Source organism: Pelophylax lessonae (genome assembly GCF_965119305.1).
Source record: "Pelophylax lessonae genome assembly, chromosome: 13".
In the NCBI taxonomy this organism is placed as follows: Eukaryota; Metazoa; Chordata; class Amphibia; order Anura; family Ranidae; genus Pelophylax; species Pelophylax lessonae.
In genome coordinates this window covers 111266353-111292069 of record NC_138780.1, presented here as the reverse complement: position 1 = coordinate 111292069, position 25717 = coordinate 111266353, and the positions used below count along the sequence as shown (strand labels likewise).

The 25717-nt window shown below is 42.6% G+C and overlaps 1 protein-coding gene across 7 annotated transcripts in view; it reads right to left on the bottom strand.

The window, feature by feature from the left end:
* The window catches only part of LOC309569543 (ryanodine receptor 3), a 1308933-nt gene that overhangs the window by 552245 nt on the left and 730971 nt on the right, over positions 1 to 25717 (bottom strand). For all 7 annotated transcript variants that reach the window (XM_082275412.1, XM_082275411.1, XM_082275414.1 and 4 more), the window contains one exon: positions 8322 to 8400. In XM_082275412.1, coding sequence (XP_082131538.1) covers positions 8322 to 8400 — 79 coding nt within the window. The remainder of the gene's footprint in view (positions 1 to 8321; positions 8401 to 25717) is intronic.

Sequence of the window (25717 nt, the reverse complement as noted above, 5' to 3'; positions counted from 1 at the left end):
ATTGTACCGCTTTTGGTATGTAATTCCAGACATAATCATACCGCCAGGGAGGTTAAAGTTAGTACCTCAAGTTTGTCTTGCTATAAAGCAATGTATGCCCGAAAAAGGGCTGGAGGGAGCACAGGTATAAAAGACACTATGATGCCACTGTCAGGCCCTGAAGGTCCTAGTTGTGATTCCACTATGTCTACTACTCCTAATAAGCCAGAGGCAATTAGCCAATCTGAGCCATTACGGTTGTCAGGCATAGTAGCCACTTTGTGTACTTCTGCCACAGCCTATGTTATCAAGGACAATTTGGCATCAGCATTAGCCAGCCTAGAGGGTAGGATTGCAGCACCACATGGAGGGTTAGATTCCCTTCTCCTGAGCCGCCCCCTGAATCAGTTATGGATTGGGCAGAAGATGTGGAAGATGTAGCTGAGGGTGACCCTATAGAAGGTCAAGCTGAAAGTTCCACTTCCGGGGAGTCAGAGTCAGAGGAATCTCTATCAGCCTCTCAATCCCAGAGATTGTTTATCCAGTCTCTTGCTGAGATGGCCCGGGCAGAGTTTAAGCTCCTGCCCTTAGAGACTACGGAAACCTCTTTTTCCTCCCTAGGCTTATTGCTCCCTCCTCAGAGTCCTCGTAATTTCCCATGCATCGACTCTTGGAGCAAGAAGTGTATAATGACTGGGATAATCCGGATAGGATGTTTGTTCCTCCTAAAAGGTTTTCATTGTTATCTCCAGTATTGGCTGTTTTAAGGTCCTGAGGGATATCTATAATAGGATATTAGATTAGGATCAGCTCTAAACCAAAATATCTTTCAGACTGTACATTATTTTAAGCGTCTCGGCTGGATACTGAACTTAGCAAAGTCAGCACTACAGCCAGTCCAGCATCTGGAATACCTGGGGCTTCTTGTCAACACGGTACAGGCAAAGATTTTCTTGCCAGCAAGTAGGGTCTCAGACCTGAAGAATCAGGTTCGGTCTATAGTAAGACTGAGATATCCGTCTATACATCTTTGCATGCTGTTACTGTTGAAGATCCACATTCAAGGCAATTCTCTATGCTCAATTTCATGCTTATCCTTGCAGAACAACGTTCTGTCTGCATGGAATGGAAAAGTCTAGTCCTTGGACCAGTCCACATCTCTGCTACCAAGAGAATGACAGAGTCTGAATTGGTGGTATGTGACCAGAAGTCTGAAGAAGGGAAAATCCTTTCTTGCAGTCACCTGGAAGGTGGGGACTACAGATGCCAGTCTCTCCGGGTGTGGAGCGGTTCTGGAAGAAACAACTATCCGGGGGAAATGGTCTTGGGTAGAGAGTCATCTCCCCATCAACATTTTGGAAATTCATGCAGTCAGTCAGGCTCTGAAATTCTGGACACCCAGACTTCGGGGTCATCCTGTGAGGGTGCAATCCAACAATGCCATGGCCGTGGCTTATGTCAACCATCAAGGAGGCACAAGGAGTCAAACAGCCCAGAAAGAGGTGGATATTATCCTGTCCTGAGCAGAGAAGTTTGTGCCATGCCTGATAGCAGTGTTCATTCCAGGAATAGAGAACTGGCAGGCAGATTTCTTGAGCCGTCAACAGATGTTTCTGGGGGAATGGTCTTTATATCCCGAGATTTTTTAAATGATCTGCCGACGCTGAGGGGTCCCAGACGTAGATCTGTTGGCATCCAGGTTCAACAAAAAATTGGAGACATTTGAGTCCAGGACCAGGGATCCACTCGCAGTTGGATTGGATTCCTTGGTGACTCGATGGGAGGAGTGTTCCCTGATCTATGCCTTTCCTCCGGTACAGTTGATATCACATTTGTTGCGCAGGATCCGGCTCGAGGGGAAACCAGTAATTCTGGTAGCTCCGGCTTGGCCGAGGAGGATTTGGTATGCAAAATCCAGAGGTTGTCAGTGACGTGGCCCTGGGTTCTTCCACTGTGTCTGGCCTTTCTCTGTCAAGGTCCGATATTCCACCCTGCTGTACAGTCTCTAAATTTGATGGCTTGGCTATTGAAGCCTTAATCTTGGAAGAGCAGGGTGTATCTGGTCCCGCAGTTCATACACTGATAAACACCAGAAAGCCAGTCTCTAGAAATATTTATTACATAGTCTGGAAATCCTACATTGCCTGGTGTGAAGCCAGGAAATGGCATCCCCGCACATATATTATCAGGATAATTCTATCCTTCCTGTAAGCAGGGGTAGATATGAAATTAGCCCTGAGCATGATTTAAGGGCAGATTTCAGCTTTATCGTTTTTTTTTCCAGGAACCGACTGCTTCCCATTCGTTGGTTTAAACCTTTGTCCGGGGAATATTGCATTTGCTTCCACCAGTGAAGCCACCATTGTGTCCTTGGGACTTAAATTTGGTGTTGGCAGTTTTCCAAAAACAGCCTTGTGAACCTCTGGGGCAGGTTCTCCTGGTTCTTTTGACCAAGAAACTGGTCTTTTTGATTGCGGTAACTTCGGCTAGAAGGGTATCGGAATTAGCAGCTCTTTCTTGTAAAGAGCCATTCTTGATATTTTATCAAGATAGGGTGATTTTACGTCCTCACCCAGATTTTTTGCCCAAGGTAGTGTCCGCCTTTTATTTGAATCAGGACATTATACTACCTTCTTTTTTTTTCAGATCCTAACTCAGAGGAGGAAAGGTTATTGCATTCTCTTGATGTAATGCACGCACTTAAATTTTATTTACAGGAAACATCTCAGATTCGTGAGACCGAGAGCTTGTTTGTGCTGCCAGAAGGCCCCAGAAAGGGGTTGGCAGCATCTAAATCTATGATTTACTGTTGGATTCGCCAGGTTATTACCCAGGCGTATGGTTTAGTAGGAAAGGTTCCAACTTTTCCTGTAAAGGCACATTCTACCAGAGGAGTAGGTGCCTTTTGGGCACATCACCATCAAGCCTCTATGGCTCAGATTTGCAAGGCCGCAACCTGGTCGTCGGTGCATACGTTTACTCGTTTCTATAGAGTGGATGTTGGGACCCAGGAGGAGTCTGCTTTTGGCCACAGTGTACTGCAGGCGGCGGTGTAATCCTTCTGTTAAGGGTCAGATGGCGGTATTTTTTGGTGTCCCCATCCCCTCAGTTGCATTGCTTTGGGACGTCCCATATGTTATGATTTATGGCTCTGTGTCCCGTGATGTTCGAAAAGAAAAATTGATTTTTAATTCATACTTATCTGTAAAATCCATTTCTTGAAGTACATCATGGGACACAGAGGTCCCTCCCCTCTTCTATGGGGTCTTCTATTGCTTGCTACAAAACTGAGGTACTTCCTGTATGGGAGGGGGTTATACAGGGGGTCATCAATTCTGATTGGTTGCCAGTGTTCTTCACCTATAGGTGGCTATATAACCCATATGTTATCATTTAGGGATCTGTGTCCCGTGATGTATTCAATAAATGGATTTTACCGGTAAGTATGAATTAAAAATAATTTTTTTTAGGTATGCTGTGTGAAATGAAAGATATAGCAAACAAATGTAAATACACTAAAGGTAGAATTTTTTTTTTTTTTATCTTAATGCATTCTATGCATTAGGATATAAAAAAAAACCTTCTGTGTGCAGCAGCGCCCCTCAGCCCCCCTGATACTTACCTGAAACCCATCTTGATCCAGCAATGTTGCACGAAAGTCTCGGCTGTCCAGGAAATCTCCCTCCTCATTGGCTGAGACAGCAGTGGGCGCTATTGGTTCCCACTGCTGTCATAGTCAGTGAAACAATGAGGAGAGAGGGGGCGGGCTGAGCCATAGACACATAGAGCAGTGGCTTGGCTCGGGTGCCCCTATAGCAAGCTGCTTGCTGTGGGGTCACTAGGCAGGAGGAAAGTGCAAGGAGCGTGGGCAAGGGACCTGAGAAGAGGAGGATCGGGGCTGCTCTGTGCAAAACCACTCTACAGAGCAGGTAAGTATAAAATGTTTGTTATTTTTAAACAAAAAAAAAACAAGACTTTTATATCACTTCAAGCTGCTTTTGACTTCCCATACAGTTGTAGTGGGAGAGATGTAGTTCTAAAGCAAACAAAAACCCTTCAACACTGGCCCTAAGGGTGACCAAAGTAAAAAATTAAGTTATACTAGGTTATAGTCAAAAACAGACATAATTAGGTGAAATAACAGGGCTGTAACAGGCAGAAGATCAAGACATCAGACAGTCAAACTTTAGGAACCAAAATCCATAGCAAACATTTTTTATTAAGCACTATCCAAGTGCAATGAGAAAAACGTGTTTTTACTGATGAATGATATCACAGGCACATGGTGCAGACAGATGTTTTTAGCAAGCACACCCAGCCAATCAAGCAAAGAGACAGCACAATCCAAGAAAGAGGCAGTCCCATATATATAGCAAAGAAAAGGCCCAATCCAGCAAAGAGACAGCCCCATATATTCAGCAAAGAGACAGCGTAATCCAGAGGAGACATCCCCATATATTCAGACATGAGACATCCCAATCCAGAGGTGACATCCTGTAGAGAGAATAAAGCACCGGTACCTGAGACTAAGGGTTCCCATGCCATTGCCTCTCCTGTGCCTGCTGGCCCACCCCCTGGTCTCAGTGGGCTTCTCCCCCTCTCATACTTTATTGGTGATTGTCTCCATGCAGGATCCATGGCTGAGGTGGGATCCCACTGTGCCATTCCCAATTCTGTGCCTGCTGGCCCCTCCCCCTGGTCACACTCGACTGTTCCCCTTCTCACAGTTCAGCAGCGATTTTCTCCATGCAGGATCCATTGCGGAGGTTGGATCTGAATGATTGTCTCATTCCTGATGCTTTGCCTGCTGGCCCCTCCCCCAATCCCACTCAGCTCCTCCCTTAGCTTTACAGTTTAATGGTGATTGTCTGAGTGTTGGAGTGATGATTTTGCTACCGCTCGGCTTGGAGCTGGAAGATATTGTTGTTCATTGCAGGGGTTGGAGGGAGAGAAGAGGGTGGTAGCTAGGTAAAGGTGTGAGTGCCGAGACACCCAGCCCCTTGGGATGCCAGGACCCCCTATGTGTGTATGGGCCCTGGGAACAGAAGAAACATTTTTATGAATCGTTACTTTTAGGCTTTAATTCCATTTTAAAAAAATTTTAAGGAGGCCCTGTTGCCAGACCATTCCGTTCAACAAAAATCTTTTAATAAGATTATGTGTGTTTACCATATTGTATGCATGTAATTTACCTGCAAAGGCCTCCATTAACGTTAGACATTCTAAAGGTCTGAGACTGCCGATTGCACTGCCATCTAGGATGTGACAGCAGACTCAGGGCTGTCGCTTGAATTATATTCTATAGTATTCTCCTTCATTTCTCTCCTGGCTACTGCATAAAAGGTTATGGTGGAAGGTGAAGGGAGGGGTGGAGCAACTGCCAGCATACAGAGAAATTCAACATTTCGAGGAGAGGAGAATGCTATGACATGCAAGGAGGGGGAGGTTGTGCTAGGGAATAAACTTTTCCTGGAGTGGACAAATTAAAAAAAAAAGTTCAAAAACATGTTGTAAGTGAATGTAAAATTGTTGATAGATTAAAAACTCTGTAAGTAAGAATTGACAATGCAGTTTTTTTTGCTTTTACATGTAATTTATAATTGTTGCTGATAGGATCTCTTTAAATATGCCTGACTGCAGCCCAACAACAAGGTAGGAGTGAGCCTTTATAGGACCTCCATATAAGTTAGACATTTTTTTTAGTATTCCAGTGCTACCATATTTCATGTATATCTTTTAAAAATATTTGTTTCTGTTAGTTGTTTTTATATGGTTCATCTGGTCTATGTAGTTTGCCAGCTGCTGGTCTTGTTAGTATTGAGAATAATGGGTGGCAGTGTTGTAGTATGTGCCCTTCCTCTTCTCCTGTATAAAGCAATCACAGTATTCTCTCTAGGGAAGGTTAGACAAAAAAGACGGTCCTTCGAAATGTGTAGCTATGCCCACTGCTTCGCCCGCATGTAACATCATCCAGGAGATCGCCTGCATCACACTGTGCCTTTGTATAGAGCTCTGATCTGTCTTTCAGCTGCAGCAATTTTCCATCAGACATCACTGCTATCCAGGACAAGTGTAAACAAAGAGAGGTGTCCATGCTGGGAGTGTTAAGTACATGCTTTTTCTATTTTGCATTTGATTTTAACATTAAACCTTTTAACTCTACTGCATTTAGTGTGTGCTCTTCTTAAGTGTTTCTTTGTTTGTGTACCCATTTTCACCTGTTTTCTTACAAAAGAAGCCCTGGTTAAATAGTTAAATAGTGCTACTGCACAATAATGGCTGTCATTACAGATGATTGCAGTGAATCCTAACATGTATGAAGTTGGGTATGTCACTCACCAATAGTCATTTTCAGTGATGCACCTGTTTAGATTTGTAACAACATAGGCAGTAAGTGGAATACTGATTTCAAAGGCTATGTAGCTGCACCTTTGATATCAGAACTTCTTGCAACATCGTGTGAATTAAAGGTGAATCAGAAATGAAGGCCCCTTGAACCTCCTTCAGGGAAAGGAAGCCTTGACTGCTGGAAGCATGGCATCACTGTGGGTGTGAACCTAAAAGAGAATTTAAGTAGCTCCCTTGGGATTGGCGACAAAGACCTGAGGTGTCTGGGTGGAGCCTGAACTCTAGGAAAAGGCTACACTGGGACACATCCATTTGCTCTGAGGAGATTAAGCTGTTACAAGAGTTGGCCACCCCCCCCCCCGCCCATTGTGATGTTTTGTCACAGCTTTATTGGTGGTTTTGACCTTGCCAGCAATTGATGTTTGATGTTGCTTTATGGGCTATGCCCTCAAGTTAAATTCTGGGGTCAGTCTAATGTCTGTCTGGCACTGATGGTAAGGACAGGCCTCTTAGACTATGTAAGTTTATGTTTTATGGGTGCTCACGGTAGAACTGTGACTGGCATTGTCGGGTGCTCACAGTATAACCGTGACTGGCACTGTTGTTTGGTACATTTGGAAAGTTGTTACTTTTGCAAAGTTCAATAAAGCTGTGGCCTTGCCCTATTTCCAACTTAATCAGCTTCTGTGTCTTTTTGGGGGGCAAGGTATTGGTTTATTAGCTGCTCATAAATGAGCCTATGCTTCTCAGCAGTCAAGAATGCATGCAGAAAGTAGGGTGTATGCTACATCACGCTGCAGGATGTTAACATAATGGGTAAGACTGCAGTAAAAAAAAAAAAAAAAACACCCTGATCTTTGCGGAAATTAAAATTATGATGAAACTCTTTAAATCTGTTGTGAACCACAATTCTTACTATTGATTATTTACCATTTTGTTGCACAACATATGAAAGTGTATAAAAGCATTTTGTTATGTATGGTAATTCACACATACTAACATAGAAAAAAATGTGAAGGGGTTGGTTCCTGGAATGGCCTCTATAAGAATAAAAATGTCACACTCAAGGGTATCTGGATGGGTACCTATTGATCCCAATGAGCAAGGCCTAAAAAACAAGGTGTGTGAATTGGGTGGAAATAAAGGTTTAAATCCAACCCCAATTCACCAAAAAGAGGTGACATCATTTAAAATCACTACCCATACTCTCCACCCTGTATGGTAATCCTATTATATGCTCTGAACCGCACTACTAGTTCTATGTTCTTGGTCCCAGTTGATGCATATCCACTGCTTGTGTGTTTTTTAATGATTTTAAATGATGTCTTGTGTTCATATATGTGGTCAGTTCCTTCACCAGGCATAAGTGCCTAATAAATATTTTTCACATTTTTACAGCACCTCAGTTATTATTGTGTATCATTGGTACCTATATTTGATCACCTCTTTTTGGTGAATTGGGGTTGGATTTAAACCTTTATTTCCACCCAATTCACACACCTTGTTTTTTACACATACTAACATGTTTACATTCCTTTCTAGAGAGTCATGTTGTTTTTCATAGAAAGATAGTGTGATAGCTTTTGTAGTGATGTTTGAGTACTACACCCCAAAATAACAGTTGGTGATGTGTTTAAAAAGTGCTACACCCCAAAAAAACTGTTCTGACTGTCAATACAATACAATTATGTCTTACTTTGGATTCATTTATTTTCCAAAATAAAACTCTTCCTTGTTTAAAGCCATTTAAGGTCTGCAGTGCCTATCAATGCGTGAAAACAAAAATTGTGAATTTTTAAAGAAAGAAGCCATAATGCCTAATATTCCATTCTGATAATATATCTACATACTGTACATATTTGTGCATAAATATTTGCTGTGAACCAAGTTTTCTGATACTGTACTCTTACTGAGAAACACACTTTCTTTTTGAAAGAACACTGTGTATGCTAATATTTTAGATAAGCATATTGTGAATATCACATATTCTGTACCTTGTCATAGGCCCATTTATCATGGGAGTGCTCTGCGTATTTATTGACAATATATTCCAGCTTCTCAGGTAATGTGAGGCTGTAAAACAAAAGCATACAAAATAAAAAAAAAACACGCTTGTAAGTCGGAAATGAAAAAGCTGCTTCAGCATGATTCCAATCTTCTCTTGAATTTACCATTAACATAGCATTATTACATTTCAGTATGTCTTCCATATTATCAGTCAGACAGCTCCCCAAGGTGAAAAACTATAGATATAGTTATTTGAATTGTGATACACATTTACATTACATAACATAACATTTTATTCTCATTTTGTGCACATTTGAAATGAATATACAGGAGCAAAAGACAAGCAATATAGCACACATGTCACACTTGCTATCCTGTCACTGGTGGCAAATTGTCAGCAACTGAATTGCTAAGGGAGCAAAGAAACCAGACTGATAAAGAAGCTAAGGAAGAAAAAAACAACTTGCTGGCTTCTATGGTGCTGCTACCATGCTGGTGAGAGAGACCCTACAGTTTTTTAAACAGCAAGAGAGTGATGCCTTACAAGCAGGTGAGTTTTCTATTTACTGATCATATTGCTCGCCGTTTCTCCGCTGCAGTTTTCCACACCACTACAGCTTTACTTTGTGATGTTAAAACTAATGAAAAAAATGAGTGCTGGTAATATAGTGGGCTTGTGTGTATATCTTGTGATGATAAATAAATATATATTCAAGATAAGTGATATAAATAGTATCTGTATCAAAAATTTATAACCAATGTATAAATAGTTTATGATACCTAATAAAATGATAAAATATACCAAATAATATACGCACTGTAGTAATATATATTGTGACTTAGGTGATGATTTAAATCATAAATGTGACAATAGTGATAAAATATAAATAATTAAATTACTGGATTTGAATAAAATCGCATGTGACTGACAGTAAAATCCTTAATATATAAAATTATTAGTGCAACTGGTGAAATAGTCCGTGATAGTAAATAAATAAATAAATAGAATCTTCAAAGTGCTTTTGTGCTCCAATTTTGTGCTCTTGGTAAAAGTAGGCAATTTTTGCTTCTTGCCAGATCGCTTTAGGTCGCAAGGACCTAAACCGCCTTTGATCCCTTTAAAGGATGGATCAATCCTCCACCAAACTTGTCCACTCCAGGTAAGTAGTTGATGTTCTAGGGTGGATCAGGATCAGGATAGTGGTCTCAGGCAGATGTATGTAAAAAGAAATGGTGGGGAAGCCAACAAAATAGTGTAATTCCGTTTTTTATTAGAAAAATAAAATAAAAGTAAGAATTGGCTGCTTACAATGTGAAGTGCCTAGCGCTGTTTGCAAATTGGGATCTGTGGTGATGACACTCTAGGTGTTCTGTCCTAGACAGTGTCTCACACACAGCCTCTGGTGGCGTGGCAGCGGTAGCGTGCGTTCCAGACAAAGCGGAAGTGACGTCGCTGGCTCTGAGGACGCGATAAACGCAAAATGCATTGTGGTCTTCTGTATACCAGAAATCAAGAGAGCCAGTGACGTCACTTCCGCTTTGTCTGGAACGCACGCCACGCCACCAGAGGCTGTGTGTGAGACACTCTCTAGGACAGAACACCTAGAGTGTCATCTCCACAGATCCCAATTTGCAAACAGCACTTCCACCCAGTGCCAGGCTAGGCACTTCACATTGTAAGCAGCCAATTCTTACTTTTATTTTATTTATCTAATAAAAAACGGAATTACACTATTTTTTTGGCTTCCCCACTATTTCTTTTTACATACATCTGCCTGAGACCACTATCCTGATCCTAATCCACCCTAGAACATCAACTACTTACCTGGAGTGGACAAGTTTGGTGGAGGATTGATCCATCCTTTAAAAAGATCAAAAGCGATTTAGGTCCTTGAGACCTAAAGCGATCTGGTAAGAAGCAAAAATTGCCTACTTTTACCAAAAACACAAAATTGGAGAACAAAAGCACTTTGAAGATTCTATTTATTTATTTATTTACTATCATGGACTATTTCACCAGTTGCACTAATAATTTTATATATTAAGGATTTTACTGTCAGTCATATGCGATTTTATGCAAATCCAGCAATTTAATTATTTATATTTTATCACCATTGTCACATTTATGATTTAAATCATCACCTATGTCACAATATATATTACTACAGTGCTTATATTATTTGGTATATTTTATCATTTTATTAGGTATCATAAACTATTTATACATTGGTTATACATTTTTGATACAGATACTATTTATATCACTTATCTTGAATATATATTTATTTATCATCACAAGATATGCACACAAGTCCACTATATTACCAGCACTCATTTTTTTCATTAGTTTTAACATTTGTTGTTTTTTTTTTTGGCATTTTACCATAAAATAAAAAAGAGCAGCAGGTATCCCACATCCTACATTGGGCTAGACACGAAAACTAGGCACCTTCATCCTGATAAGTAACATATTTACTTTGTGATGACCTGGATTAAAATCCAGCTCCAGGCAATTTTTGTTAGGTTTGGGATGGACCTAAAAAGAGCAACTACATCTCACAAGTTTTCAATTTCCTTAAACCTGTTGGGTATTACTCTTCAGTTGTCACAGGGCCTGGATTACACAGACCATTAAATTAACATGTATAGTAAAGAAAGTGAGGAATGCTGGAATGCTTGGTTTCTCATGGTTTATGATGAGAGATATGTGGAGATTGGTAGGCAGCTGCTTGGTTCCAGGGACCCCTTTTAGAGCAGTCCCTGTGGAATCATGGAAAGAAATTGAAAGACAAAAGTGCCACTCCACTGGTAAAAGTCTAGAATAGGATCTGCTTGTACTCAACAAGATGTGCCAAAGCATTTAAGGGGTTACAGAGATCCAACTTCAACAGGGCTTGAATAATTGAGGATTAAAGTCTGGATTGGGCTGAGGGATCAATGAAGCAGTTTTTATAGATGAAATACACAGTTTTTAGCAACTATCCATCTTAATGATCCCTCAGCACAGTTCCAGCCCTGATGAAAGGGGATCCCCATAGCCCACAAAACACATTGGCAGATGCTGTTGGACATGTAAATACATCCCATTCTGGTCTTGTATTCCTTTAGTTGCTTCCTTATCTTCCAATCTCATTCCGTAATAACCTGATAAAAGGTTCTAGCCCTTCCCCATTTTTACTGTAAAAGGGTTTTATTTCAATCTCTGTCCACACTGGAGATATTTCCTATCATTATTTATTCTAAAAGAAAATGTGGGAAAATCTTCCCAATGAAATCATAAACCACAAATAATAATCTGACAAAAGTCCAATCTCTTCTCCACCCTGTCCAAAACAAAAAAAAGTTATATGTAGACTTTAATGCCTGCTTGAAGGTACAATGTGTAAAATAGAATACTTCCAGTTTTTTAAACAGTGCGGTACAGATTGTGGCATCCTATGTTTTGTTAAGAAAAAAACACCCAATCTACTGTTCTTGCAATGGCAACAAAAAATGGCATGCTTAGACTATACTATATTTACCATGTACGACCACCTACTTCAAATAAGGAGAATTAAAATAGGTCCACATATATTTTAGTAGGTTAGTAACCAAGAACCATTCATGTATTGATAGAACAAGATCTAACTAAAAACTGGAAGCTCAGGGGGCGTGGCCTGGTGCAACATGCGGTAAGACGTGAGTAGCTGGAGCTCCGTCGGATACACATCCTTCACTTCACATCCTGAACCCTCACAGCACCAGAACTAACCCTGACTTCTACCGAGACACTGCAGGCACCCGCCGGCCATGTCACCGTCGAAAAAATCCTCCGAAGCAGCCCCAAAACTGGAAAAATTCCGCCGCCAGGCCGGAGAGGCCTCTATCCAAGATGGCACCGACCCGGGCACAGAACCAGGCACTGCAGCAGGAGCAGATATGGCGGCATTGCTTGAGGCTATCTCTACATGCCAGGCCACCCTAACGTCAAAAATAGACGAGGTTGAGGTGGACATTTCACTAATACGCCAGGACATGAAGCAGCTGCGAGAGAGGGTCATGGAGGCAGAACGTAGGATAGGTGGTGTGGAGGACTCCCTGCCACCCCTGCAGCATTCTACAGACAGGCTTCAGCAACAGGTCACACTTATTCTGCAGAAACAGGACGACATGGAGAATCACCTGCGACACTGCAACCTGAGATTCATTGGTCTCCCCGAGGGCTCTGAGGGCTCGGACCCCAATACCTACCTTGAGCAGCTACTAATCCGCACCTATGGCAGGGAGTCCTTCTCTCCTACATTCGTGGTGGAGAGGACCCACAGGCTATCGGGCTGCCCACCACCCCAGGGAGCACCCCCAAGAAGATTTATTGCAAAATTTCTGAACTTTCGGGACCGTGACGCCATCTTTCGATTGGCGAGAGAGAAGGGTAATATTCCCATGGGTAATAGCAGAGTAGCTATTTTCCCGGATTTCTCGGCTGACGTCCAACGGAGGTGAAAGAGCTTCTCTGAGGCCAAACGAAGACTCTGGATCAAACATCTCAAGTACGCCATGATGTACCCCGCAAGATTACGTGTAGAAGGGGAGGACCGCATTCATTTCTTTGAGGATCCTGAAGCACTGATCACCTGGTTGGAGCGTCTAGAGGCCCATGGCTGACTTACCTGCAGTAAAATTCACCGATGACGAGGCCGCCTCTGCTCCTTCAGATGAGTACTGTGTCCTGTTGGCCCTGTTGTTTCTCTACTTGTCAGCGCCTTTCCCTTTTCTTGTTGCCCTCCCTGTACCACACTTCCCCTTCTCCCTGGTCTGCCATTATATTGCTGGCCTGGTGATGGTGCTGTGTACTGTCGGACTATGGATCCTCTTCATACTGGCGCCTTTTCCCACACATTACTGGCCTGCTGTGGGGGCACACCTTTGCTGGACCCGATGGAGGGACTAGGCACAACCGAAATCCATCTCGGAGTCTGAGATGTGCTCCACTCATGGCATGTCACCCAGCGCTTTTTCGCCTCCGACACCTGCTTTGGTCAGGTGTAAGGTCCCTGTGGTGTTTTTGTTTCCCCTTTTTTCTTTACTTCTTGAATTTTTCCCCATGTTTTTTTATGTGTGGCCCGCTGTGCTGACCTTCTTTTTGAGCCCTGTTGGGCTGATGCAGTCTTCCACTGTGCGGCCTTCCTCCCTTCCCCTCCAGTTTTTTACCACAGGGACTTTTTTTCAGGGTTTTTCGGGAACCTATGCCCACACAAGTTGGGGTTGGTGCAGGGCGAGGTGGGGGGATATTGTTTTCTGGACTGTGCTCTTTTCTTGTTTTTTTTATGCAACCGATCTAAATTGTACTGCCGATGTATGTTTGAGCTTTGTGGGCAATGGTAATATGTTTAGTGTTCAGTTCTACTGCTATTACATTTGCGCTTTGTCCTGTGCTAAGATGAGACCCGAGATCCCTATGCTACACAAGCTTCCATTTACACCCCCGCATAGATGGCGGCTCTAAAACTCATGATTTGGAATGCCCGAGGTCTCAGGGGTAAGGTTAAACGCTCTGCAGCCTTTGCCAACCTTAAAAAGCACCTGGCGGATATCCTTGTCTTGGTTGAAACCCACCTTGACGGCCGTTTGCACCTAGAGCTAAAGCGCCCCTGGATTGGCTGGGTGTATCATTCTGTGTATACCTCCCATTCTAGGGGAGTAGCGATATTGGTGGCTAAGTCTTTCCACTTTCTCCTCCTGGATTCTCGGGTCGACTCTAAGGGCCGGTTTATATTTGTACATGCACTGCTGTTTGGGGAACCCTGGTTGATACTGGCCTTTTATGTCCTCCCTCCTTTTTCCATGTCTTTGATCGCAGAGGGCCTATCATACATGTCGCACAACCCGGTGGTTCCAGCCGTCTGGTTGGGAGACTTCAATACTGTGTTGAATCCCAGTCTTGATAGATTGCAGACCAGTCCCTGCCTGTCTGAGCCGCCCATTTCCACCAGGTTTGTTCGCCTGGTGGGGAGCGTGGGCCTGGTGGACACGTGTCGTGCCCTCTATCCACATCAGTGGGTGTACTCCTGCGTTTCAGCTACACACCATTCAAAGTCTCGTATAGATCTGATTCTGTTGTCCAGGATTGGATGATTGCTGGCCGCGGGCTTCTCCCCTAGGTCCCTGTCAGACCACAGCCCCTATGGGTGATGGTTGGTATCCAATGTAACGCCCCTGGCATGGCGCCTTCACCCGATATGGTTGTCTCTGCTGCCTGAGGACTTGTCCCTGGATACACACTGGGGACAATTCTTCCAAGATAATGAGGGCACCGCATCCCCCCTGGCAGTGTGGGAGGCCTTCAAACTACACGGTCGATCTACCATGCAATCCCAAATCAAGCGGTATAAAGCGGGCTCAGCGGAGGCATACCACCGGGGTGAGGTTGACCTTCTGTCGGCCGAGGCAAGTTTTCTGAGTGACCCCTCTCCTGGTCACTCAGATTGAGCATGAACAGGCCAAATCCAAGCTGTTCTTCCAAAAGCAGAAAGTATATGAACTGGGAGAACGGGCTGGGAAATTGTTGGCATACTTGGTTCATTGTGAGGATGGGTCTCCAGTCGTCATTACCCTACAGACTGAGACTGGGGACCCCATGTCAGACCCCCAGGGAGTGACGGACCGGTTTTGCTCCTTTTTTAGTAACCTCTACACCTCCCAGGCACCCACTGACCTTACTGACATGTGCATGTTGCTCGACCGGGTTGAGTTCCCCAGACTTACAGAGGAACAGGTAGCGCTTCTTGAGGCGCCGCTCGTGGAGGCCATGTCCAGGTTCCCTAGATCTAAGTCCCCACGTACTGATGGACTCCCAATTTAATTCTATGCCCACTACTCTGAGACCCTCCTGCCGCGGCTACTGACACTTTTTAACTCTATCTTTGAGGAAACCACATTGCCTGCTTCTATGCGGGCAGCTTTAATCATGCTGATCCCCAAACCGGGTAAGGACCCTCGCTTCCCTGAGTCTTATCGCCCTATTTCCCTTCTGCAAGTGGATGTTAAAATCTTAGCTAAAATCCTCTCTATCCGCCTTAACCAAGTTATACTTTCCTTAATTCACGAAGACCAGTCAGGCTTCATGCCAGGGAAAAACACCTCATTCAACCTCCGTAGATTATTTATGAATATTCAAGCATGGCATGCAAACCTTGGTAACAGAGTGGTGGTGACACTGGACACGGCCAAAGCATTTGACTCCATTGAGTGGACTTTCCTCTGAAAGTGCCTGGAAAGATTTGGGCTTGGGCCCTGCTTCATTAAATGGGTTAGACTGCTGTACAGCGCTTCTGTTGCTAAGGTTTTGGCCAACGGCAGGACCTCTGTGGCATTCCCCCTTACCAGGGGGACGAGACAGGGATGCCCACTCTCCCCCTTGCTCTACGCTTTGGCAGCTGAGCCCCTGGCCATCGCCATCCGAAGTAATCCTGACATTCATGAACTGTGTATGGACCCCTTGACCGAAAAAAACAGCATGTATGCCGACAACACACTACTGTACCTCGCGGACCCTGACGGATCTTTGTCCACGGCCTTATCCCTTATAAAACAATTCGGCACATATTCAGGTCTTCAAATAAACTGGGACAAGTCCCAGATTCTCCCCCTTGATCACCCTTCCCCCTCTTACCCTCCATCCAACCCAACCCTGCAACGGGTGTCAAGGATAAAATATTTGGGAGTATTGGCTACCACCAACCCCCGAGACTATATTTCAGACAACATCCAACCTCTATATGCCTTAATTAAATCTAAGACTCAAATATGGGCTAAGTTACCCCTGGGTGTTATGGGCAGGGTCAATCTCATTAAAGTGGTTCTCCTCCCCAAGATCCTATACATCCTCTGGCATTTCCCAATTTACCTTCCTTTGAGATTCTTTAAACAGATGGAATCTTTGCTCAAGGCATTTGTTTGGGGACAGCAGGCACAAGCTCTCCTGGCGTAAACTTAAAAACCCTTCCAATCTGGGGGGGGTGGCATTAACCGACTTCAACCTTTACTATTTGGCTGCTCAGTTGTCCCAATTATTCCACCTGGATAAAACGGACAAGCAGTGCTTTCTTCTGCTCCTGTGCCCTGGGTGGTCCCACCCTACCGGAGACTCGCTGCCGGTCATCCTGAGAGGAGTGAGGGGCAATGAGATTAAGGGTGGTCCGACTCTCTGCTTTACCATTATAGTAGAGTGTGGGAGGTGGTGATGGATAGACTGAAATGCCCGGCACTGCACACATATACTCCCCTGTGGCATAATTCGGTGTTGGCCGAATTCCACTCCCTGCCGGACTCAGGGCAATGGAGTGGCAGGGGAATATTTTACCTCTCGCATCTCTTACGGGGGGAAGCCCTGAGCACATTTGCAGAATTGAGCACAATATAATCCCTACCGCCCCACGTGTTACTTCGTTACTATCAGGTCAGACACGCCTTCTGAGCTCAGTTCCCATCTGCACCCCCCTCCATTGAGTCTATCTCGATCCTTGAAGTTATCAAGGAAAATATCTCCCAAACTCTCCGACCGTCTTACAAAACTGTTCATTTTGCACCGGACATACCTTACTCCCCTTGGCTTGTCGAGATACCGACCGAGGGTCTCTCCGGATTTCATAGCCTCTGCGCTACTCTCTATAGTCATACCTTCAGCACTCCTCTCCAGCATAAAATGTCCACTGGTACAATCATTGCAATCTTCCAGCTGCCCATTGACATACTGTATGTTCCACAATCCTCTCCTGTACATACTGCCTGACATCATACCATTTACAATTTTCTCCTGTACTTAGCGAACATTGTCATATCCTTTGTACCAAATGCTGTACTCTCCACACTCCAATCTCCTGTCCATAAAGAATGCCTTTATAGCCTCCAAACTCCCCTGCTGCAATACTGCCCATTATTATTCCTTTCACACTGCTCATGCAATCGTTTTTAATATCCCCAAACATGCACACTTTTGCTAGTACAGATAAAACCAATATTTGAAGAAATTCGTCCAAATAGCGGTCAGCTATTTCAGACTTAGTTCTATTCAGTGCAATGTAAAGCGCAACACAATTTTTATTGTCAGGTATGTGCTGGCCAACAGAAAACAACTTTTAAAACCAGGGTAAGGATCAGCATCTGAAAAGACTAATGCAAGATCCGGCCACATGCCTGGACCGACAACCGGTTCAGTCTCCCTAAAAACTGCCGATGCTACATTCACCTAGGTAAGTATGACTAAGAAAAAAAAAGAAAAAAAAATACTTCTCTTTTAATTACTCTAGTATAAGTTTGGATATATCCCTTCATTATCAGGCAATTTTTTTTTTTCGTTTTTAGTGTTGTGATAGTTTGCCTGACAATTGCTTTGTCATGCAACTTTAAAACAGTGGTCTCCAAATTGAGTCCCGTGGGCCAGACATGGGCCTTTGCTTGCCTTTATCTGCCCCTTAGAACACCATTAATTCAACTGACACCAATTATGGAGCACTGTTTCTTCCAATAACACCGACAATGGGGCATAATTTCCCCCACTGATATAAACTATTTCTCTCACTATTTCTCTTCACTATTTCTCCCACTGATATCATTGATGGGGCACTATTCCTCTTTCTACTGACTATAGGTGCTATGTAACTTTTTTTTACTCCCACTGACAAACAAGTCCAAAATAGTGTCTACTCCCACACTGTTGCTGGGTTTTTTCTACTCCCAGTGGCAACAATCTGGCCCCCCCTAAAATCTGAAAAACAGTAAACTGGCTCTTTGTTTAGAAAGTTTGGAGATCCCTTCTTGAAAAAGAAAAAGGAAGTCTACACAAACTAGATTTGAGCAGCTGGCATCAGGATAGATACTGTATAGACCAAACATTAGCAGTAAATAACATGCAGCACTTCCAAAATTTTAACATAAACAATATTACCATACACAACATAAAAGAAATTGTGAAAAACAAACTCTACCTTGTCTAGTGAAGTCCAAGCATAACACCCGTGTGCTTCAACACCAGGTAGCAGTGATCTTCATGTGCAAGCCTATCACCAACAACTAGAAGGTATACCAGAGTAAAAACCTTACATACAGAGGTATATTGCACTCAGCATGTATTAGCCTGGGTCAGCTTCAAGGTACTTCTCCTCTCCCTTTAACAGCTAGGAAAGATGAAGGAATAGCCTCTAACAAGCAGATCCCACAAGCACCAGCATATCTTGGCTATGACACCCCCGATCTTCTTATCTGTATCAGACATCTCCAATATAATAAATATCATAAGGGGCAAGAGAAAACTCTCACAGCGTAATAAGTCCCAACATTTATTTGAGTAAAGACATAAAAGCAAGAATAAGATTAAGCCGCCGAAAAGACACTAAAATAAAAACCACTGCTCACCAGAAGCAATTGACGTCAGTGAGCACACGGGTGTTATACTTGGACTTCACTAGACATGTAAGAGTAACTTTGACTTTTGTAGTGATCCTGTGAGCTACTATGGTGTTAAGGCTAAGGAGTACTGCAGCTTGCACTAATCACTCCCTAATCGGTCAGTGTAGATATCTAAAAAATAAATATAAAGTGCTGCGCAGAAAATGGTGTATCTAATTGACAATCAAAACAATCAGATGTAATTGTTGAAAAATATAGTCATTCAATAAAATGAATGTAAGACGTGCATGATCTCTCATCATAAAAATATGAACCAATGCAATAGAAAAATGATAAACACATGCAAATATCAATCTATAGTAAAATTGAAGAATATGATAAACAGTGAACAGTAGATGACAATTAATTTGTGTGTATTTGTGGGAGAATAGGGAAGATGATTATTATTTCCAATCACTGGTGCTTTTAAACAGTCCTTTACTGAAGAAAGTGTAAAGGCTTGTCAGATGTACCACCTCCACTTTTGTGACCCCCCTAATGGGTGGGTTCTCATCTCATCAGGCTTGGTCTCATACAGCTTGTTAGCCCCCACAGGGCTATAGTAGATAATCTCTGCTCCCCGCACTACAGGCTCCCAATTTGTGATCTGCAGCACCGGCAGCTCTCTCTCATAGGGAGAAAACGCAATTCCATAGTGCAAATATTGTATGGTAAAAAGTCAACTTTATCAAATAAATAAAATATAGCACTCACATGTGACTGGTGCTAAAGTGCACCAGTCTATCCAGGTAAAATACAAAGTTGTAGGTTGACGCATGGCCGAATGTATCCCCACTGATGGATTTGTTAGAACCAGCATTCCACACGCTGTTAGGTATGCAATCACCGACGCTAGCCTGGCCCCTCCCCTGCTACTCGTAGACTACCCTGAACAGGGGCAGCCCATCCAGATGATTTAATGGTCAGGACATCAGCCATGCCCAATTGCGTGCGATACCAACTCTACTTACACTACCTAGAGCAGTCTACCCAGTTCCCTTAAACTGTCAAGCCTAATACCCTTAGTTATATATCCAATATTTTATAATATGTTATAAGCTGTTCTTTGAATGCTATCTTGCAAAATATTTCATGTGGGTTTAGCTGTCTTGAAGGGTGGTCCTTTTCCCTTTTTCTACTTCCCTACACAATATAGCTGGACATTTGGGGTTTAACATACCCCCCACAAAGTGCTATACTACAGTCATTTAATGTTTATCATTGTTTTTGATGCTTTCCTTACTACATTGTTATGGGTTGCATCCCTTCTAAATTAGTGCAATATTGTGCACACTGTTTTACACCCTTTCTCATTGGGGTTTATCTGCAAGAGTTATGGTGCCGTAGGCAGAACTCTAAAAGACAAAGTTTAAACAACTTTTTTCTTTTATTTTTATTAAAACTTATTTACTAAAATGTAAAGGATTAACACAGGACACTTCTTCTTGCATTGATATAAATGGCCGTGGCCTTTTATTCAAATAAATAAACTTAACATGTGGGAATAACAAACATTTTTTTATAGCTTGGCCAAGGAGCCCAAACTAACCAAATTTATTAACACCAAAACATATATACCGTAGTCCAGCCAAAAAGCTCAGACTACACTACTTAAATACAAAAACATCCCACAAGCCATGGTCAGGAAAAAGAGCATGGCACCACCACCAGGCCTAAGGCCATTTCATGTAAGTTTGGAGGTCCAGATTAAATATATCATTGGCAATGTCAGACAAATGAATCAAATCGGTTCTATAGAAACCATCCAAAAGATCCTCAATGTCAGAGTGTCTAAAAGACAGACCACCAATAGAAACCATAAATTTAGCGATTGACCTATTAACACGTTTGCCATCGCAAACGTGAAATTATTTCTGAAAATATAAGTCTACATAAAGGAAAAACAGACTGAAAGTGTAAAAAATCTGCCCTGATATGTAAAATAGGGTCAATGTTCTCTCTAAATCCAAGATCATTCCCCCCAGCATGAATTATAAGTACATCAGGGGCAGGCCATCTGACGCATAAATCATTAAACACAGCACACAGATCAGTCCACAGAAGACCTCTCTTACTAAACACAAAAATTTTCACGACAGCTGTTGAGAATCCAAGATTACTTCCATAATTTCTTAACTCAGCTCTTCTTTGGGCCCATAAAATAACGGAATGCCCAACAATCCATATAACCTTAGCATGACCTGAAAATTAAATACAAAGGTTAGGTCTAACATAGGACCTAAAAGCATTTGATCGCCACCTACCAATAGTCTGAATTGAACTGCCAGAAAATCCAGCTTGAGCAGCGGAAGTGGCAGCACCATTTCTGAAAGAATGGGACGTGATTGGTAGATGGTCCAAATGCAAAAAAAAACAAACATTTTTTCAAAACAGCACCAAACTGAAAACAGGTGAGAGGAAGTCCAGTTTGGTGAATAAAAAATTGTCTAAAAGACAATGGCCGAAGGCTCAAGTACCTCTTGGCCAGAGTAACTACACATATAGAGCCATCAGCCTGTCGCCCTAGAGAAACTAAAAAACCCTTACCCTGCTGGCCTGTCTTACTTTGCCTCAAGCAGATTCTTAAAGAATCTCAAACAAAAGAGACATCATTAAGACACAAACCATCGTTAGCAGAAGAAGTAGAAGCAAATAATTCAGAGACTCTAAATGCCCAAAAATAACTGGTACAGAATGCTGTTTAAAATAACAAAGATTCAAAGGAGGAAAAACAAACAGAAGAGGTTGCAGCACATAAATCTCTCAAAAGAGACAAAGAAATGGCAAACCTCTTATCCGGAAAAACATGTGTCCTGCGATAACCCCGCAAAGCTACTTTGACTGAAAAAAAAACTAACACAAGATGGATATCCACTCAATTGTGCAAAAAACGAAACACCAGCCAAAGTTTTTGACACATGAGCATAAGAAAATTGCCTACTGAACAAGCTGTTCAAAAATAGCAAAATGGAACCCTCATCAAAAGAAAAAAACAGGTAGGCCTCTGGCCAACAAAAAGGAAGACCATAGTTCCCATGCTGACACATCCAAGTGGAAGGAGCCAAGGAATTCCTAATTGCACAAGCAACAGTAGTCAGACCAAGTTCCATAAGTGGCACGAGCAAGACGGGCCAAAGACAGGCCAAGGGGATCTGCTCCTGGGGCCAACATGCGAAATCTGTCGAACTGAAGGTGAGATAATGAGTCAGCGATTTCATTACAATAACCAGGAATATATTTAGCCTTCAACCATATATTAAGTCGTAAACATTGTAGAACCAAAAAACGCAAAAGAGAGATGACAGGCAGAGAATGTGAAGACAGGCAATTCACAGCAAAGACAACCCCTTTATTGTCAGAGTGCAAAATTATCCTTATGTTCTGGAAATGGTGCCCCCATAATTCCAAGGCAACTAGCACAGGAAATAGTTCCAATAAAACTATACTATTGGTGAAACCACCACTGATCCAATGAGGATGCCAGGAATCAGCAGACCAATGCCGTCCCAGTAAGCACCGAAACCATGAGCAGCGGATGCATCTGTAAATAAACTAAGAGCCGAAGCAGAACAAAATTGCTCCTGCCAAACAGAAGAACCATTAAAATTTTCTAAGAACTTTACCAAACCAAAAGATCCTCAGCTATAGCAGACGAGATCCTAACAAAATGATAAGGGGAAGAAACTCCAGAAATGGCCCTATATAAGCACTTACAAAAAGCCCTACCCATGGGCAGAACTCTGGAAGCGAAATTCAAAAGTCCCAACAGAGACTGAATAGTCCGCAATTGGACTTTCTTTTTGTGTAAAACAAAATTCAATAAAAAGTTAATTTTAGAAATCTTTGCAGCGGGAAGTCAAAATTCCATTGAGACTGTGTCAATTTCAATACCCAAAAACTCAAGATTCGTGGTAGGATAGACAGTCTTTTCCGCAGCCAAAGGAACTCCAAAAAGATTGCAAACAATCTTGAATTCAGTAAAAATCTTCAAACAATCTAAAGAATCAGCACTCACAATGAACAAAAAATCATCTAAATAATGTAAAATATTATTAGATGAAGCTCTACGAGACACTACCCATTCCAAAAAACTGGAAAAAAAGCTCAAAATAGCAACAGGATAATGAACACCCCATCGGTAAACATTTATCAAAGAAAAATTTTCCATTAAAGAAAAAACCCAAAGAATTAAACGCAGATGGGTGTATGGGTAACAATCTAAAAGCTGATTTTACATCAGATTTTGCAAGCAAAGCAGAAGCTCCCACACCCCTTATCTTAACCAGGGCATCTTCAAAGGTAGAATATGAAACTGAACACAGAGAAGGATCAATTTCATTGTTTAGAGACAAGCCATCTGGATAAAACAAATGATGTATAAGGCGAAACTCGCCGGCTTCCTTCTTAGGGATGACACCCAAAGGAGAAATCCAAAAATCTGTGAAAGGAGGGGAAGAAAAGGGGCCAGCAACCCTACCTGCATCAATTTCTTTTAAAATTTTATCATGAACAATAGCAGGAAAAGCAACGACAGAGGGTAAATTATCAACAATAAAACAACCTGGACCTGAAAAAGCAGGTAAAGAAAAACCAAATATAAAACCATTATATAAAATAATTGCTTTTTTACTATCTGGGTACTCCAGGAGCCAGGGAAGCATTCTTTCCCAACTCACCGGAGTTTCCGCTCTTTTGAAAAAGCTGCTCCTTTTCGGTAGGGACAGTAACTGGTGTATTCATTTTAAAGCACCTAGAGAATGGGTGAGTACCTGCACAGTGAGAGCACTCATGTCTAAATTTACAATTGGGCCTATTGCATTGACCTTCATTGAAGGCAAAGCAAAAAACCTTTGCGCAACTGACAAAAGGCAGTTGATTTTTGGGAGAGAGTTGGCCTCTGGGGTAACAGCAAATTAATCCATAGGCCCACATCTTTTACACCCCATTTCAAAGACCTGTGAATTTAAAGTTTCTGACGGAAAGACTCGTCATATAGAAACCAAGCAAAACCAGGAAAGTGCTTATAGGCCTCCAAAATGATATCTAGATCTTGAAAAAAGTCCAGAACATAAATGAGGCTGCTTTTCTCCCAGAACACTTGCAAAGATGCAGAAACCTTGTAGTCAATTGTTAAAAGATCTAGGAACAGGCCTAGATCTATCATCAGAGGATTTATTACCTTCATTAGGCAGTAAAGACAAAAAATCCACAAATTCACCCTTCCAAATTTTTTCTTTTATACTATCCTTTAAGCCCCCGTTCACACTGGGGCGACCTGTGAGGCGACCTGGTCGCCTCACAGGTCGCCTCCCATAGGGAAGCTGCGGACCCGTTCTGATAGGAGCGACACAAGTCGCTCAGACTCAGAAAAAGGGTCCGGAGCTTCTTTGGGGCGACCAGGAGGCGACCGCCATAGACTTCAATGTTACGAAGTCCGTGGCGGCCGCTCCGAGGTAGCGGCGCGGTGCGAAGTAGCGTCGCCCCAGTGTGAATGGGGGCTAAGTGAAATCCCAAAGGAGAGATTTCACATGGCATAATCTCTTTTAGACAGGAGTCAGGTACCAAAGGACTAGAGACAGGGACAGATGGAGAGTTAGACATCTCAAAAGAATGAAAGTCAGGGCGAGATGTAGAAGGCAAAGCATCTGACCATACAGTGCATAAAGGGTTAACAGAAGATACCTCAGGAATAATATCAGGAACATTAGGAGGAAGAGCAGTTTCATTAACAGCAGAATTACTCACATTCACAGAAGTAGGTGACACTTTAGAACAAAATGAGGATAACATAGTAAAAAATTCCTGCAATACATTATTAGTTTGACGCTCCCCTCCAGGCACTGCGTCATCAGAGACCACGGTGCCAACAGCAGGTACAGTCAGGATCGAAGACACGGAAGGAATGTCAGTTGAAGGCCTCTCAACCGATTCTGAGACCACTGGCCGACTGGACGGAGGAGCAACGACTGAACCTACACCCTGTACAGAGCTAGAAAGGTTAGCTGGAGGGGCTGACATGAGACGGGCACTACAAGTACCTTTATTTTGCCTCCTCTTTTTTCCAGCTCCTCTTGAGAAGACTCTGCGAAGCGACCGGGCCATTTTGACACTCGCGTCCATCTTGTTCCCCGAAAATGGATGCCGTGCGGAACTGACGATCCGGAAATTCGTCACCGGGGTCATGGACAGCAGCCGCTCCTATAGGACGACCTCTGCGATCGGAAAGTACGTCAGCGGAGAGCGCCGCAGGAACCCGAACGACGGCATCCAAAGAAGACAAAGATGGAGGGCAAGGCTCAACCGGAACCGGGACCTCCGAAACGGATAGGCAAAGCCGCATCCAGGCTTCAGTGTCTGCTCCGCCAACCAGATCCAATAATTGCTTCAGCAAGGACTCCATTATCAGGTAAGAACGACCCACGAATCTTCTTAACTTCTGTTCCCGCTGACTGAAAATAATGGTTAACTCTCTTTCTTTTATAGAAGAACATCACATCTTTAGGTGGCTTCATAAGACAATTTGGACCAATCCAAAGTAAGTGAATTATACTGACCAATTAGATTAACGACTTAATAACCAATGAATATTGTTCTTTTACTGACCAATTGCCTTATTGCTTTAATAGCCAATAAAATTCAATTAAAACTACAACTCACTCTCTCTCAAAAATTGTATTTATTTTTTTAATTAACTGTCATGCCACGTCCCCATGTATGAATGGCAGGTACATTGTATGACCTGCCCTTCATTTATATTATTTTTGTATGTTATTCTTTTTTTCTGTATCAATAAAATATTTGAACAAGAGATACATGATTGCTAGATAGGAAATACATTATGCAGAAAATTGTAATGCCATACAATATGTGTATATGAAAATATTGGAATTTAAGTTGATCAAGTAACAGTACAGCTCTCCCCCAAAACTAGTAAATTTTTCCCATGGGAAATAGAACT